General features: G+C 45.8%; 1 protein-coding gene across 4 annotated transcripts in view; it reads right to left on the bottom strand.

The window, feature by feature from the left end:
• CD58 (CD58 molecule) overlaps positions 1 to 14,377 on the bottom strand; it is a 68,036-nt gene that overhangs the window by 28,467 nt on the left and 25,192 nt on the right. For all 4 annotated transcript variants that reach the window (XR_012897187.1, XM_075905610.1, XM_075905602.1 and 1 more), the window contains exons 3-5: positions 7,809 to 8,057; positions 6,033 to 6,128; positions 4,479 to 4,523 (exon numbers count right to left, since the gene is read on the bottom strand). Coding sequence is in view for 3 of the 4 variants with exons in the window: in XM_075905610.1 (XP_075761725.1) it covers positions 4,479 to 4,523; positions 6,033 to 6,128; positions 7,809 to 8,057 (390 nt within the window). In the remaining variant the exon portion in view is untranslated. The remainder of the gene's footprint in view (positions 1 to 4,478; positions 4,524 to 6,032; positions 6,129 to 7,808; positions 8,058 to 14,377) is intronic.

Below are 14,377 nucleotides of genomic sequence, written 5' to 3'. Positions count from 1 at the left end.
CTCCTGACTCAACTCCAGTAGCCTTTCAGGATCCATGATGCAGCACCACAGGCTTGAATCATGAGCTGCTTGTAGCATCTCAGCAAGAGACCTGACTAAAGCTCTAACAACCCAAGTCCTGGAGGTTCTGCCTTCCCCATAGGCAGTGAACTGCACCCAACCACAGTCAGAAAACGCATAGAAGGTGTGAGTATCTCCTCCACAAATGGCAGCCACCATGTGGCTCTGGCCTTTCCTTAGGTGGCAGCTGCTCCAGTGGCCCCAGCCAGAGCCAGAGCCACCATTGTGCCCACCAGTTACTAAAATTATATATATCTATTATGGAAGAAAAAACACTTAAACAGCCCTTTCCCAGTCACAAAGAATAAACGGAGCTCTTAAATCTGAACTTTCATTCACTCATCATTATTATTATGGCTGACCTTAAGTGCCAGTGTACTCTGTATTTGTTCCACAATCTGCAATTTTGCATTTCTGCTGCAGATGTGATTTAACCCTGGCATCAAAGTTTCTTTAGTCTGAAAAAAACCAACCAACCAACCAACCAACCAACCAAAAAAACCTTATTCAAGCTAAAAAGAAAACAAAACAAAGCAAGAAAGTTTGCCAAAACCCACCTCTTCTCACTCAAGATATTTGGGGAAAAAGCCGCAGCCCACAGCCTGTGGCATGATGACCTATCAGCCCCAGGGGACCGCTGCAGCAATGTTAGCTAAACTCCCACCCTCTTCCCTTAGGAGAGGCCCTGACCACATTTCTCCTCCTGGCAAAGCAGCCCCCAAATCATCCTGATCAAAATGCTGGAGCATCAGTAGCAGCCTCCGCTGTCTCTCTCCTATCGCCTCCCCCCCTTTCTATATGCAGCTGTGTCCTTAGGGGATTGGCCCATCTTCTTCCATATAAGGTCTGCAGCTTGTACCCCTTTCCAATCTTTTCCTGCTCTCTGTGGCTGGTTTGAGTTCCTCCATCGCTTTCTGTTTGCCTGGCTGCTTGCCTGCCTTCCTAGAAGCCCATTACATGGCCACATCAGTGTGCCCACAAGCACAGCCCCCTGCCAGCCACACAGGTCCACGTGAGCCTCCCAGACCCACTCGTCTCGTGCCATTGCCGGGCTGCTCCCTTGGGGACAGGTAGGGAAGTTCCCCATGAGCCCCTGGCACAGCGGGTCAGTGCCTGCCTCTCCTGGCCCACGGGCTGTCCCGCGCCCTGCCCCACCCTTGAGTTGGGCACTGCTGGCCGGCAGGCACCTTCCCAGCCCCCAGGAGCACTGCCTGCTCCACTGCAGCTGGCGGCGCGCATCGCCCAGACTTGAAGCTCACTGGCGGGTGCCTGCCCGCCACAGGTCTGCCTTCTGCCTGCCGCGAGGCTCCAGCTACAGCTGAGACCGCTGCTGCTGCCCAACATCAGTGCCTCTTTCTGTGAACCATCATGGCATTTGAGATCAGCTAGTGCACCTAAATTAACGGTCCTTAGATTTCAATTATCTGGGGAGGAGACAGCTTGTTCTCAGTGAAGGGCGTTTGGCTTTGACATTCCCTTCAACTGGTCTGACAGCACCTAAAGTTTATTGGAACAAGATCCAGTTTTTTACTCAAGCTTCTTGAGGCAGAGATGGATAGGTAAGAGATGGTGGTTCTGTTCTGGATCTTGTCTTTTCTTCTGTATGGATGGGATGAAGAGATACAGTTTCTTGATACCTTAAATGACTGCTTCTTGAACCTACATGGGAAGAGGCAATTTTTCATTTAGTCCTAAGTGAAGCGCAGGATCTGGTCCAAGAGGTGACCACTTGGAAATAGCGACCATAATATAATTAAATTTAACATTCCTCTGGCAGGAAAAATTCCACAGCAGCCCAACACTGTGGCATTAAATTTCAGAAGGGGGAACTCACAAAAATGAGGTTAAACAGAAATTAAAAGGTACAATGTCAAAAGTAAAATCACTGCAGGGAAACTTTTCAAGACACCATAATAAACACTCAACTTAAATGCATACCACAGATTAAAAAAACACAGTAAAAGAACCAAAAAAGTGCCATTGTGGCTTAACAGCCAAATAAAAGAAGCAGTAAGAGATAAAAAGCCATTGTTTAAAATGGGGAAATTAAATTTTAGTGAGGAAAATAGAAAAGAGCATAAACTCTGCCAAATTAGATGTAAAAATATAATTAGGAAGGCCAAAAAGGAATTTGAAGAACATCTAGCCAACAACTCAAAAAGTAATAGCAAAATACTTTTAAGTACATCAGAAGCAGGAAGCCTGCTAAACAACCAGTGGGGCCTCTGGACGATTGAGATGCTAAAGGAGCATTCAAAGACAATAAGGTCATTGCGAGGAAACTACGGGCACGTCTACACAGCAGGGCTAAAGCCAAAATAAGCTACGCAACTTGAGCTACATCAATTGTGTAGCTTAAGTCAATCTTATTTCGGCTTTTGGAGCGGTCTACACAGCAGGAAGTCCAAGAAAAGGCACTCTTCCTTTGACTTCCCTTACTTCTTGTAAAATTAAGAGTTACAGGAGTTGGAGTAAGCAGTCCTCCAGCTCAACATTATTTCAACATTATGTCAAAATAACTGCTTGTTGTGTAGACGCAAACTATGTTATTTCGGAATAACGCCAGTTATTCCAAAATAATGTTGCAGTGTAGACATAACCTAAATAAATTCTTTGCATCAGTCTTCAAAGCTGAGGATGTTAAGGAGATTCCCAAATGTGAGCTATTCCTTTTAGGTGATAAATCTGAGGAACTGTCCCAGATTGAGGTATCATTAGAGGAGGTTTTGGAATAAACTGATAAACTAAACAGTAAGTCACCAGGACAGGATGGCATTCATCCAAAAGTTCTGAAAGAACTCAAATGTGAAATTGTGGAACTGCTAACTGGTTTATAACCTATCCTTTAAATCATTTTCTGTACTTGATGGCTAGAAGATAGCTACTGTGATGTCAATTTTCAAAAAGGGTTCTATAGGTGATCTTGGCAATTACAGACTGGTAAGTTTAACGTCAGTACCATAGATAGATGAACATAATTTGTTGGAGGGGGAGAGAGAGGAAGTCAACATGGTTTCTGTAAAGGGAAATCATGCTTTACTGATCTACTAGAATTCTTTGAGGGGGGTCAACAAACATGTGGACAAGGGGGATCTGGTGGATATAGTGTACTTAGATTTCCAGAAAGCCTTTGACAAGGTCCTTCACCAAAGATCTCATGGATTGGCAACTGGTTAAAAGGTAGGAATCTGTACTGAGATCAACTCCTATTCAACATATTCATAAATTATCTGGAAAACGCGGTAAACAGTGAGAGGGAAAATTTGCAGATGATACTAAACTGCTCAAGATAGTTAAAGTCCAAAGTAGACTGTGAAGAGCTTCAAGAGGATCTCACAAAACTAAATGACTGGGGAACAAAATGCTAATGAATTTTAATGGTGATAAATGCAAAGTAATGCATATTGGTTAACATAATCCCAACTATATGTATAAAATGATGGGGACTAAATTAGCTGCCTATTACCACCAAGAAAGAGATCTTGGAGTCATTGTGGATAATTCTCTGAAAACATCCATTCAATGTGCAGCAGCCATCAAAAAAGAAAACAGAATGCTAGGTATCATTAAAAAAATGGATAGAGAATAAGGCAGGGAATATCTTATTGCTTCTATATAAATCCATGATATACCCACATCTTGAATACTGAGGCAACCACATCTGCACGCATCTGAAAAAAAGATTTCTTGAAACTGGAAAAAATTCAGAAAAGGGCAACAAAAATGATTAGGGGTTTGGAAGGGCTGCCATTTGAGGAGAGATTTTTAATCTGACAAGTCTCAGTTTTATTAAAGAGGAGACTAAGGTGGGGGGTGGGGGGAGATATGATATAAGTCATGACCATGTGAAGAAAGTAAATACGCAAAAGTTATTTACTTGTTCCCATAACACAAGAACTAGGGGTCATCAAATGAAATTAATAGGTAGCAGATTTAAAAGAAACAAAAGGAAGAATTTCTTCACATAACGCACGGTTGACCTGTGGAACTCCTTGTCAGAGGACACTGTGAAGGCCAAGACTTTAACAGAGTTCAAAAAAGAAATAGAAAAATTCATGGAGGTTAGGCCCATTAATGACTATAAGCCAGGATGGGCAGGGATGATGTCCGTAGCCTCCGTTTGTCAGAAACTGGGAATGGATGACAGGGGAGGAATCACTTGATTACCGGTTTCGTTCATTCCCTCTGGGGCACCTGGCAGAAGAAAGGATAGTGGGCTAAATGGATCTTTGGTCTGACCCAGAAGGCTTTCTTATGTTCTCTCTCCATGCTCTTTGTAAGAGCCAAAGGGTCCAGAAAGTAACTCCCAAGAGTGCATCAACACATTCTGTTTTCAGACAGAATACTGTTGTGAAGCCTCAGTTATGAAGAGCTGCACACTGTGTATAACGATCCCATACATTTAGCGTAACATTTACCTGAATGCATTGTGGGTGTTCTTCCGAAAATTCCTCTAAGCCAATCTTAAGGAAAAGAAAGAAAGCGGATGTGTCATTTGTTATCATTATTCACATTACTGCAGTGCCTAGAGGCCTAGTCGTGGGGCAAGATCCCATAGTGCTAGGTATTATACAAACATAGAACAAGACAAGCCTTGCCCCAAAGAGCTCACATTTCTACTTTTGCAGGGTGGTGGTAATGAGGCTATAAACGAGACAGACACATACAGGAGGGCAAATTCGGGTTCAACAAGGACACACCAGACAAAATATAGTTCAACAGGCGCATCAGGTAAATGATACCTGCCTTAACTCTCCAGCTAGCAAACACAGAGACGTCTCCATGGGGATTCCAGGTTTGTTATGAGAAAGGGCCCACAAGAGAGCGTCCATAAGTAATATACATGGACATATTTGCAGAGCGAGGGCTGGGCCATACCTAGACCTCCTGCTCCAAAACACTCACTGACCATATGATTCCTCCTAGGATAAGAGGCATGGACAGTGCCCCCTGTTGAGGCCATTGTCAGACAGAATGAGAACAGAGGTGAGTGCTGCTTTTGCAGCCAATGAGCTCAGGACCGAAGCGCCTCTGCATGCTGCAGTCCCACCGAACTCTGGTACTGACACTATGTCTGAGCTTGCTTCTGGGGGGCCATGCAGGAATGGGCATCTCTTTTCCAAGCCAGAACTCAGCCCATAGTATTAACTGAAAAGTAGTTGGCATAGAGAGAGATTCACAGAGGCAGCCTGAAATTCCTGCGTCTCCTCTTTAGAGCTACCACTGCCTGGGTCTCAAGAGTGGTGGAAAAGGCCATCATCACATCAATTCCCTGGGCAGCTGGCAGGAGAGAAGCATGAAGCACACCACACAGACTTACAAGTTTTCCTTTCTATTGTCGTGTCTCTCTCACTTTGGCTGCCCTAGGAGCAAATGGCAGATGAAGCAAGAGTTTCTGCATTAGCCACATGGGTTATGAAAAAGAAAATCAGTGGGCATGCATGGCGGGGGAAGTCAAAGGAGGCATAAGGGGCAGCTAATGGCCAAATTCTGCCTTTCCTGCTACAGACATGTAATATCTAACCAGTAGCAAAAGCAGTAAAATCACTTTGCACAAGAGGCTCCACGGAGGCCCCCTGCCCACACACAGGCACCTGGAGGGACAATAAAGGGCCAAGACATGACAAAAGCATGTAGATCTACATAGACTTCCCAAACACACATGCAGACAGGACACAGAGTGACAGCAGATTCTGGAAAAGCAGCAGCTCCAGAGGAATTGCGTATGCAGGCACGCACAGCACTCTTTGTCAGGAAGTGTCTGTAGTGGGGTGTAAACAGAGCCCAGGAATTAGCTCTGAGGAAGCTAAAGTAAATTTTTTCTCAAGTCTTCTACCCCCTAGAGAAATAATAAGCCACACTTATTGATTAAAAAATAAAATGTACTGTAATGCACATAAGCTTATATTCACCCTACTGAAACTTGGAATGCCACATAATCACACAGCCAATGCAAACAAAGCATTCCATACCTCGTTTCCACCAACAGAGCAGTACGCCTCCAACTATCACAAGAACAACAAAAATGGCGATTAAAGCACCTCTTCCTCTTGAAGGACTAACGGCAGCTAGAAGAAATAAAAAAAAATAGCTAATAAACATTTAGTGTGCTGTAAACAACTTCAATAAAGGTAAAAGTTCACAAAGAGGCACATCAAAATAACACCCTTTCTTTAAAAAAAAAAAAAAAAAAGGGGGGGGGGGGGGAATAATTTGAAAACATTGGGCCAAATTCAGTCCCTGGCGCCACCCCCAATAGCGCCAATGGAATTACATCAGGGTTGACTTTGGCCCAATGATGGCCTGTTATAACATACTTTCGATATTTTAACGGCTTCCTGTCTTTAGAAAGCTAACAAGAGTTTTTATTTTTAACATAGGAACTGCCATTCCAGATCACAACACACTGTCCAGCCTGCTGTCTTTCACAATGGCTTGTTCCTGATGCTTCAGAGGAAGGGACAAAAATCAATATTAGACAGCCATGGAATAACCTGCCCACTGCGGAAGTTTTTTCCTACCTCTTGTCAGTCAATTGGCTAATAACCCTAAAGCAGGAGTAGTTATGTTCTATAGACTTTTTTTTAATTCTACCCAATAGCAGCATAGATATTATTTTTATTTGTACAAATGTCTAATCCTGGTCAACAGCCCTGAAAAACAGAGTTGAGCTGATCTGAGTCCACCGACCTAACAACCACCTCTTGTGGGGATGGGTTTACTACAGCAACAGGAACACTCTTCCACTGCTGCAGCAAATGTCTACGTAACACAGCATAGCTGCAGCACCGTCTCTGTGCCTCTGTAGTGTAGGCAAGCCTTTCTACGTGGCTTTCTGTGGCCATGAGTTACACAAGTTCATTAAAACACAGAATTGGCTGACACAGTGAGGAGAGAAAATATTTTCACCCCCCCATCCGCTAAACTACCAGGGCCAAATCAAGATCGTCACTAGCGATTGAATTTATTAGCCTCTGATTGGTGGATTATGTGAAATGATTGGATAAGACTCAGTCCACTTCTTACGTAGCAGGTGCCACAGCACAAGAACTGACATTGATAAATCCCCACATTGGAAGGTTCAGCAGCGAGGCCAAGGTTTACTCTGTCCATAGAGACAGAGCTCCCCCGTCTCCCTTAGAACTTCATTCCAAGGAACCGCTGACAGCTTACAATGCTGCCAGGGAAGGAGGGGGGCAAAGAAGGTAACTGCCCTGGGGCCCAGCAATTCAAAAGGGCCGTGGTTCCCAACCATCACTGCTGCGACTGCAGCAGCAGCAGCTGGAGCTCCAGGCCCTTTAAATCATTGCTGGAACCCCCCGTGGCACACTCCAGGGAGAGCTAAGGGCTGGTTGGGGAGGAGGGGCCATGGCGTGGTCCAGGAGGTGCTGACAGATGATTGCCCCAAGCCCCACCCCTTATGGGAACACTGAGCTATCGCCTTCTGCCCAGCCCCCAACTTCATGCCAGGGTCCTGGCAATTCTGTCAGCCCCCCTGACTACTGCTATCCCTGCAGGATATGTTCTGTGTAATGGCCTTTATAGCACCTTCCACTAGCTCCAAATTCGCTTTTATTACCATGCCGATTCTGCTACAATGACTTTGGCAGTTTGTTCCCTTTTACGCTCTACACTTTATTTCCCGAGACATCAAAAGGAAGTCTGGAGTCCAAATGAACATCTTGTTTCGCCGCACAGACCCCTGTCCCCTCTTATTGTTATACAGCCCTTTCGACCCACATACTCACGTTCTTGGAAGCATGTGCTCAGAGAGATCGCACTCCTGATTTGTGTCTTGGAGACTGAAATGGCACACTCCATTGTCTTGGAAGACTCTGGAATCTTTTCAGATTCGTAAACAGCACTACTAACATCATTCACTATTTGGCCATCAAGATACCAACTGTAGAGCACATCCTTTGAGAAATTTTTCGTACACAGTATTTTAATCCGATCATTAGAGATGCTGCAGTTTAATACTGGTGGTGGAGGACGCTCTGGAAGAAAAAAAAATCTAAATCACTTTGATTTCACATTATTTTGCATTTCAAGAGCTCTTTTTACTAGTTGTGGGTGTAAAGGTTAAAACACACTCTAGCGACACAGAGAGAATTTGGTTCAGTCACCAACCAGGCAATAACAGTACTTATAACCAAGGCTATCCTTAGGCATATGCAGAATACCAGGCGCTCCAAATTGAGTGGTGCTCTAGGCAGCTGCATGCTTTGTATGCCTAGGGCCACTACTGTGGGACAGGACAGGCAGGTGCATGCTGTGCTGGCTCCAGCAGCCAGTTCCAGTCCTCCCCCACCCGACTCCAGCTGCTCCCTGTTGCTGCCCATCTGCTCTACCTCGCTGGAGTCAGGAACTGGGCCATCTCTCCAGAAAGCAGGAACCCTGGCAGGCTTGGGGCCAAGGCTTGGGACACGTGTGGGGCTGGGAGTGGCAGAGCCCCAGGCAGCAGCCAGGACCCTGGCCACAGGGCTGGTGGCAGCTGGGAACCCACATAAAATTGCAGCATCCCACAGTTTGCATGCCTATGCATCCCTGCCCTGCTCACACAGCCCTGAGTAAAGCCCCCATCCTGTGGGGCACCTGCTCCTCCATTCTGCCCCTGGCCCACCTTCACGTGGGGCACCATAAACCATAAGGACTTCCCTGCTTACAGCTGTGTAACATACACAACAACTTAAGTGTTTAGACTCTATTGAGGGCACACATCTTTAACAGGACACCAGCATGTTGGGATCTAGGGGCCATAGGGGACCACAAGCTAAATATGAGTCAAGAGTGTGACACTGTTGCAAAAAAAGCAAACGTGATTCTGGGATGCATTAACTGAAGTGTGGTGAGCAAGACATGAGATGTGATTCTTCTGCTCTACTCTGCGCTGATTAGGCCTCAACTGGAGTATTGTGTCCAGTTCTGGGCACCACATTTCAAGATGATCCAGAGAAGGGCAACAAAAATTATTAAAGGTCTAGAAAACATGATCTATGAGAGAAGATGCATCTGACGAAGTGGGGTCTTTGCCCAAGAAAGCTTATGCTCCAATAAATCTTTTATTCTATAAAGTGCCACAGAACTTCTCTTTGTTTATGCCCCCTGCATGTAACTGTGTAACTGATGAAATTTTCAGCAGTTACACAATTACTAAATTAAATGCATTCTAACATCTCTAATAAGGATGTAAGGCAGGAGTGGGGAACATTTTTTAGATTGGAGGTCAGTGACCCGCAGAAAAATCAACATGGGCTGCACACAAGTGAGAAGCAAAAAAAAACAAACAAAAAAAACCCCGCAAAAAACCACACACACCCACTGACATGGCCCCTGACTGCGAAAAAGACAGACACTCCCCACATTTCCATCACACACTAGAGCCTAGAGGGGCCCAGGCTGGTAGATTTTGTGTGTACGGCTCCACAGGAGGACAGCAGGGGGACTGGAGGGCCAATGCGGGCTCTGCAATGTTGGAGGGGAGGGGGGCCCCAAGCCTTGGGAGCCGGACCCAGGCAAGCTGGGGCCACATCCAACCCTCAAGCCTTAGGTTCCCCGCCCCTTATATAAGAGTTAAGGTTATTAAAAAGCAGGTAATTGACTATAGATACTACAATTTGTATTGACTACATGATTAGTCGATAAACAACCCTGCTGCAGCTCTGCAGTTTAAATGCAGAAGGAGCCGGGCACCCACACAGCCCGACTCCTACTACATCTGAGCAGTCCCAGCTTGCACCAGGTCCTGGACCACTATCGCTCTGTATTTTAAATGTAGTAAGAGATGGGCATATCTTTAAACAAGCAATCGTCCAAGTACGGGAATATGGTGATGCCGGTTCTACGCAAGCGGGTGGCCACCACTGCCAGGACCTTTGAGAATATCTGTAGGACTGTCAAGAGTCCGAAGGGTAGCGCTCTGCACTGAAAGTGGAAGTCCCCCATTGTAAACCGTAGAAATCGTCTGTGCGATGGGTGTATCAAGGTCAAGGGTAGACAGGCATGCTCCCTTTTCCAAGGCAGGAACGATAGCGGCGAAGGTTACCATATTAGATCGCTGGGATCGGACAAAGCTGTTGAGTTTACAGAGATCTAAGACTGGTCTCCATCCTCCCGTCATCTTAGTGTTGAGGAAGTAGTGGGAGTAGAATCCCTTGCCCCTGTGCTCCGGTGGTACATTTTCTATGGCACCTAGCTGTAGGAGATGTTGTGCCTCTTGCACGAGCACGTTCATAAGAGGGGTCCCTGAAGAGGGACGAGCAAAGGAAGTTGGCAGGGGGAAATAACTGAAAATGGGATACAAGAAGTTTTGATGATTTCCAGTACTCACCTGTCGGTGATGAGGGACACCATGCTGAACAGAAGGCAGCTAGTCTGATGCCAAATGCTGCAGTGGATTTAGACTGCTACAGTGGCTGGTTGAAAGGTGTGGGTCTGTACCTCTGCGTGAACGACCTTCCCTGTTTTCTTTTCATAACTAGCGTGTGCACGTCAAGCGTCTTTAATGTGGTTTGTGAATCCTTTAGTGTGTGGAGCAAGGCATTGGTGGATTCAGCAAAGAGCTTGTGCCTTCGCCTTCGACTGTGGCCTGGATTTCTCTTGGAAACCCCAAGAGCTGGAGCGACAATGCCCATTTCATGATAACTGCTGAAGCGAGAGATCTTGCTGCCGTGTTCGCCAAATCTAGCGCGGCCTGCAAAGCCGTACTGGAGATTAGTGCAGCCTCGTTGAAGTTCACTTTAAACTGTTCTCTTGTTGTCAGAAAGAAATTCAATAAAAGACATGAGCTGATCAAATAGGTGGTGTCTCTATTTGGCAAAGAGTGCGGAATAGCTGGATAGTCTAAGCTAGAAGCTGGCTGATGAATATGACTTCTTGACAACCAGATCTAATCTCTTCCAGTCCCTGTCATAAGGGAGCGTGTGAGTGGCCTGCTGTTTTCCTCTCTGGCTTCTGGCATCCACCACCAGGAAATCTGGGGTGGGATGGGAAAATAGAAAGTCAGCCCCTTTTTAAGCAATACAGTATTTCCAATCTGACCTTTTGCAGGTCGGAGATATTGTGGCCAGCATCTGCCAGATGGCTTTTGCTGGATCCATGAGGGCTTCATTCATGGAGATGGCCAGTTTGGTATGTGGAGAGGCATGCAGTATGTTCATCGGCTTATGTTGGGTCTCAGGCATAGCTGACAGGGAGATATCTAAGGTGTCCACAACTCTCTTTAAGAGTGCCTGGAACGATTTGAAATCATCCCCCAAACTTGGCAGCGGGGGCATGATTGTATCATCCGGAGACCATGAATAGATGTGCATAGGTGGGGGCAAGGCAGGTGTCTGACTTGGTCTCCTCATGAACTGGAATGGGCAGGAGACTGGGCTCTAGGGACTTGGGGTCTGGCAATGGCTATGGAGTCTGCTGTGCCTTCTGTGTTCTGTAGGCTGCCCAAGGATCCCAATATGGCCAGTTGGGTGGGACAGGTGGTAGGAGCCACTGTGGTGGTTGCCACTGCTGTAGCTGCTGTGTGGGCTTAGGTGAGGAGCGTCAAGGCATGTGTGCCTGAATAGGCTTGTTGTCATCATCGTCACTAGATAATGGTGGTGCTGGGGCGGATGAGAGACTGAACCGTGATGTGTTTGGGCTACCATCGATGGCGAACAAGTGTCAGTGCAGTGGCTGGTGCCTACGGCATTTTGACCGGTGCCAACACGGAGGCTTTTTGCTTAGTCTTCGTCGGTGCCTTGGAGGAGGAGGGACGGACCTCCTCCTTGGGGTCTCGGCTCTTGTCTGTGCCAGCCCCATTAGCTGCCTGTTTTTCTGGTGTATTAGGTGCTGTAGTGCCGAGGCAGACTTTTTATGGAAAGAGTTTCCTCAAGTGGAACTCAGTCTGAGTAAGAATGGGACCTCTTTTTGGGCGCCTGAGCCCTTTCATTGTCTTTTTGGCTCCACCTGGTGGGAGCCCCTCTCCCTAATGCCGTTCCAGGGGATGGCTGCCTGGATGGCATGGTATGCTTAGGACTGGAGGCAGGACGAGCAGTCTTCTCCAACTGAATCATTTTTAGCTGGAGTTTTCTAGCCTTCCTCATTTGTGAAGTGAGTGGTTTGCTGTGAGGGCACTGATCTGTAGCATGCTCCTCACCCAAGCAGTGAACACACTGCGAGTGTCCATCTGATGTGGAAATGGACAGTCTCTTAAAAATCAGGTGAGCCAGGCATGTCCAAGTGAAAGAAGGAGTTTAAAGGGGTTGCTGCCAGATGGCCCTGCAAAAGTATGCTATTTACCTAACTACACCATAACAATGAGGGGAAAAGATTTTTTTAAACTTATTAGTACAGAACTACTAACAATAACTACGAATGCTTAAGTCTTAACTATTAACACTAAGTATCTATTTTCAACTTAATAATGAGGGTGACTGCTAAGCTGTGACCAAAGCTGACAGCGGTAAAGAAGGAACTAGAGACGGTTGGCTGTGTATGCAGGATAGCCATTTCAAATGTTGCGCACCGATGTCCCATGGGGACAGCCGACCGTGGGCACTGCTACCTAAAATCTCTGATTAGAGGCACAGCACCGCTCAAGGACCTAGGGTGGAGCACCCACGGTGACACGCCTTGAAGAAGAATTAACCCTTTCAAAGGCTTTCTGAAAGTCTCAGTACACTATTTTGGCTGGATCACACTTGTCTATCTGCTTGTTGAACCCCTCAGAAAATTCTTCCCCAACATACCGTGTTCATTTGCATATCTGATCATTTTATTTTTTATTATAATTTCAACCAATTTCCCTTGTTCTGAAATTAAGCTCACTGGACTGTAATCACCAGGATCACCTCTGGAGCAGTGTTCCCTGTAAGATGTGCACATGGACAGTCACCCAAGAGAGATTCAAATGCCATCCAGCTGATTAGCAAAGTGCCCCCAGCCTCCCATAACCGGCAGCATGTGTTTCTATTATCCACACATACCTCGGTGCACATAAAATTTATTCTGTACATGGATGGAAAAAATTAGAGGGAACATTTCTCTGCAGCCTTTTTTAAACGTAGACATTACATTAAATGCCCTCTAGTCATCTATTATGGAGAACATTGTAAGCTATAGGCTATATACTACAGTTAGTAAAGTAGTACAGTTAGTAGTTCTGCAATTTCATATTTGAGTTCCTGCAGAACTCTTGGGAGAAGTGATGGGCATCTGCCCCACACTGTGCAGGAAGAGTTTAACAAAGACAAAGATGCTGCACGAAAAGTAGCTAATAGGAGAGAGGCTATGAGGAGTGGCCAATCAGGGCCCAGCAGACCCATGTAAGAAAAGCCTCAGGGCAGAGCAGAGTCAGTAGATGCCTGAAGCTCAAGGAGAGAGACCTGCCTGAAATAGGCTGCAACTCTGTACGACCTTGTACCAGAGTAACACAGGCTGGAACCTTGGGAGAAGACAAGGAGCTTCTGATGGCTTGCTGCAACTGAGATGAGTGCGGTGGTCACAGGGAAGTGATGCTGAGAAATGCAGTGACAGTAGAAGTAAAGAGATTACAGCAGGTGACTGTGATCCACAGGGTCACTGGACTGGGATCCGGAGGAGTAGGTTGGCCCAGGTCTCCTTCCCCCACTGCTGCACGACTGGGAAAGTGGCAGGGGAAGTGACTGCAGTTGCCACTGGGGAAGTGGTTAGACTACTGAAAAGCTAAATCTCCTCTATTCTGATGTACTGACATTTTTTATGCTAGTTTAGGTCTTTAGCTAGTTAGTTCTTTCTATACCTGTATAATGACATGTTTATATTTGATTTGCCAGAGTTTATGCTCTCTTCTATTTTCCTCACTGGGATTTGACTTCCAGTTTTTAAAGAATGTCTTTTTGCTTCTAACTGCCTCTTTAGTTTAGACCTAGTGGCATATTTCTGGTCTTCTTGCAACTTTTTTTTTTAAATTTAGGGTATATATTTTGCTTGACCCTCTCTTAGGATGCTTTTACATAGTCTCTATGCAGTCTGCAGACACATCAACACACTTGAGACTTCCTTTTAATTTTCTTTTAACTAGCTTCCTCATTTTTTGTGTAATTCCACTTTTTGAATGCCAATCTGGTGGTTTTCTGTGGTCTATGTCACCCCAGATGTTAGATTTAAGTACATTATGGTTGCTATTACTGAGCAGTTCAGCTATATTCACCTCTTTGATCAGATCCTATGTTCCAATCAGCATTAAACTGAGAATTGCCTCTTCCTTTGGGGGTTCCAAGACATGCTGCTCCAAGAAGCAGTCATTTACCGAGTCTAAACTTTATCTCTGCATTTCTTCCTGAGGTGACATGTACCA

This window comes from Pelodiscus sinensis, chromosome 1, assembly GCF_049634645.1.
Source record: "Pelodiscus sinensis isolate JC-2024 chromosome 1, ASM4963464v1, whole genome shotgun sequence".
Taxonomy (NCBI): Eukaryota; Metazoa; Chordata; order Testudines; family Trionychidae; genus Pelodiscus; species Pelodiscus sinensis.
This window is presented reverse-complemented; position numbering and strand designations above follow the sequence as displayed.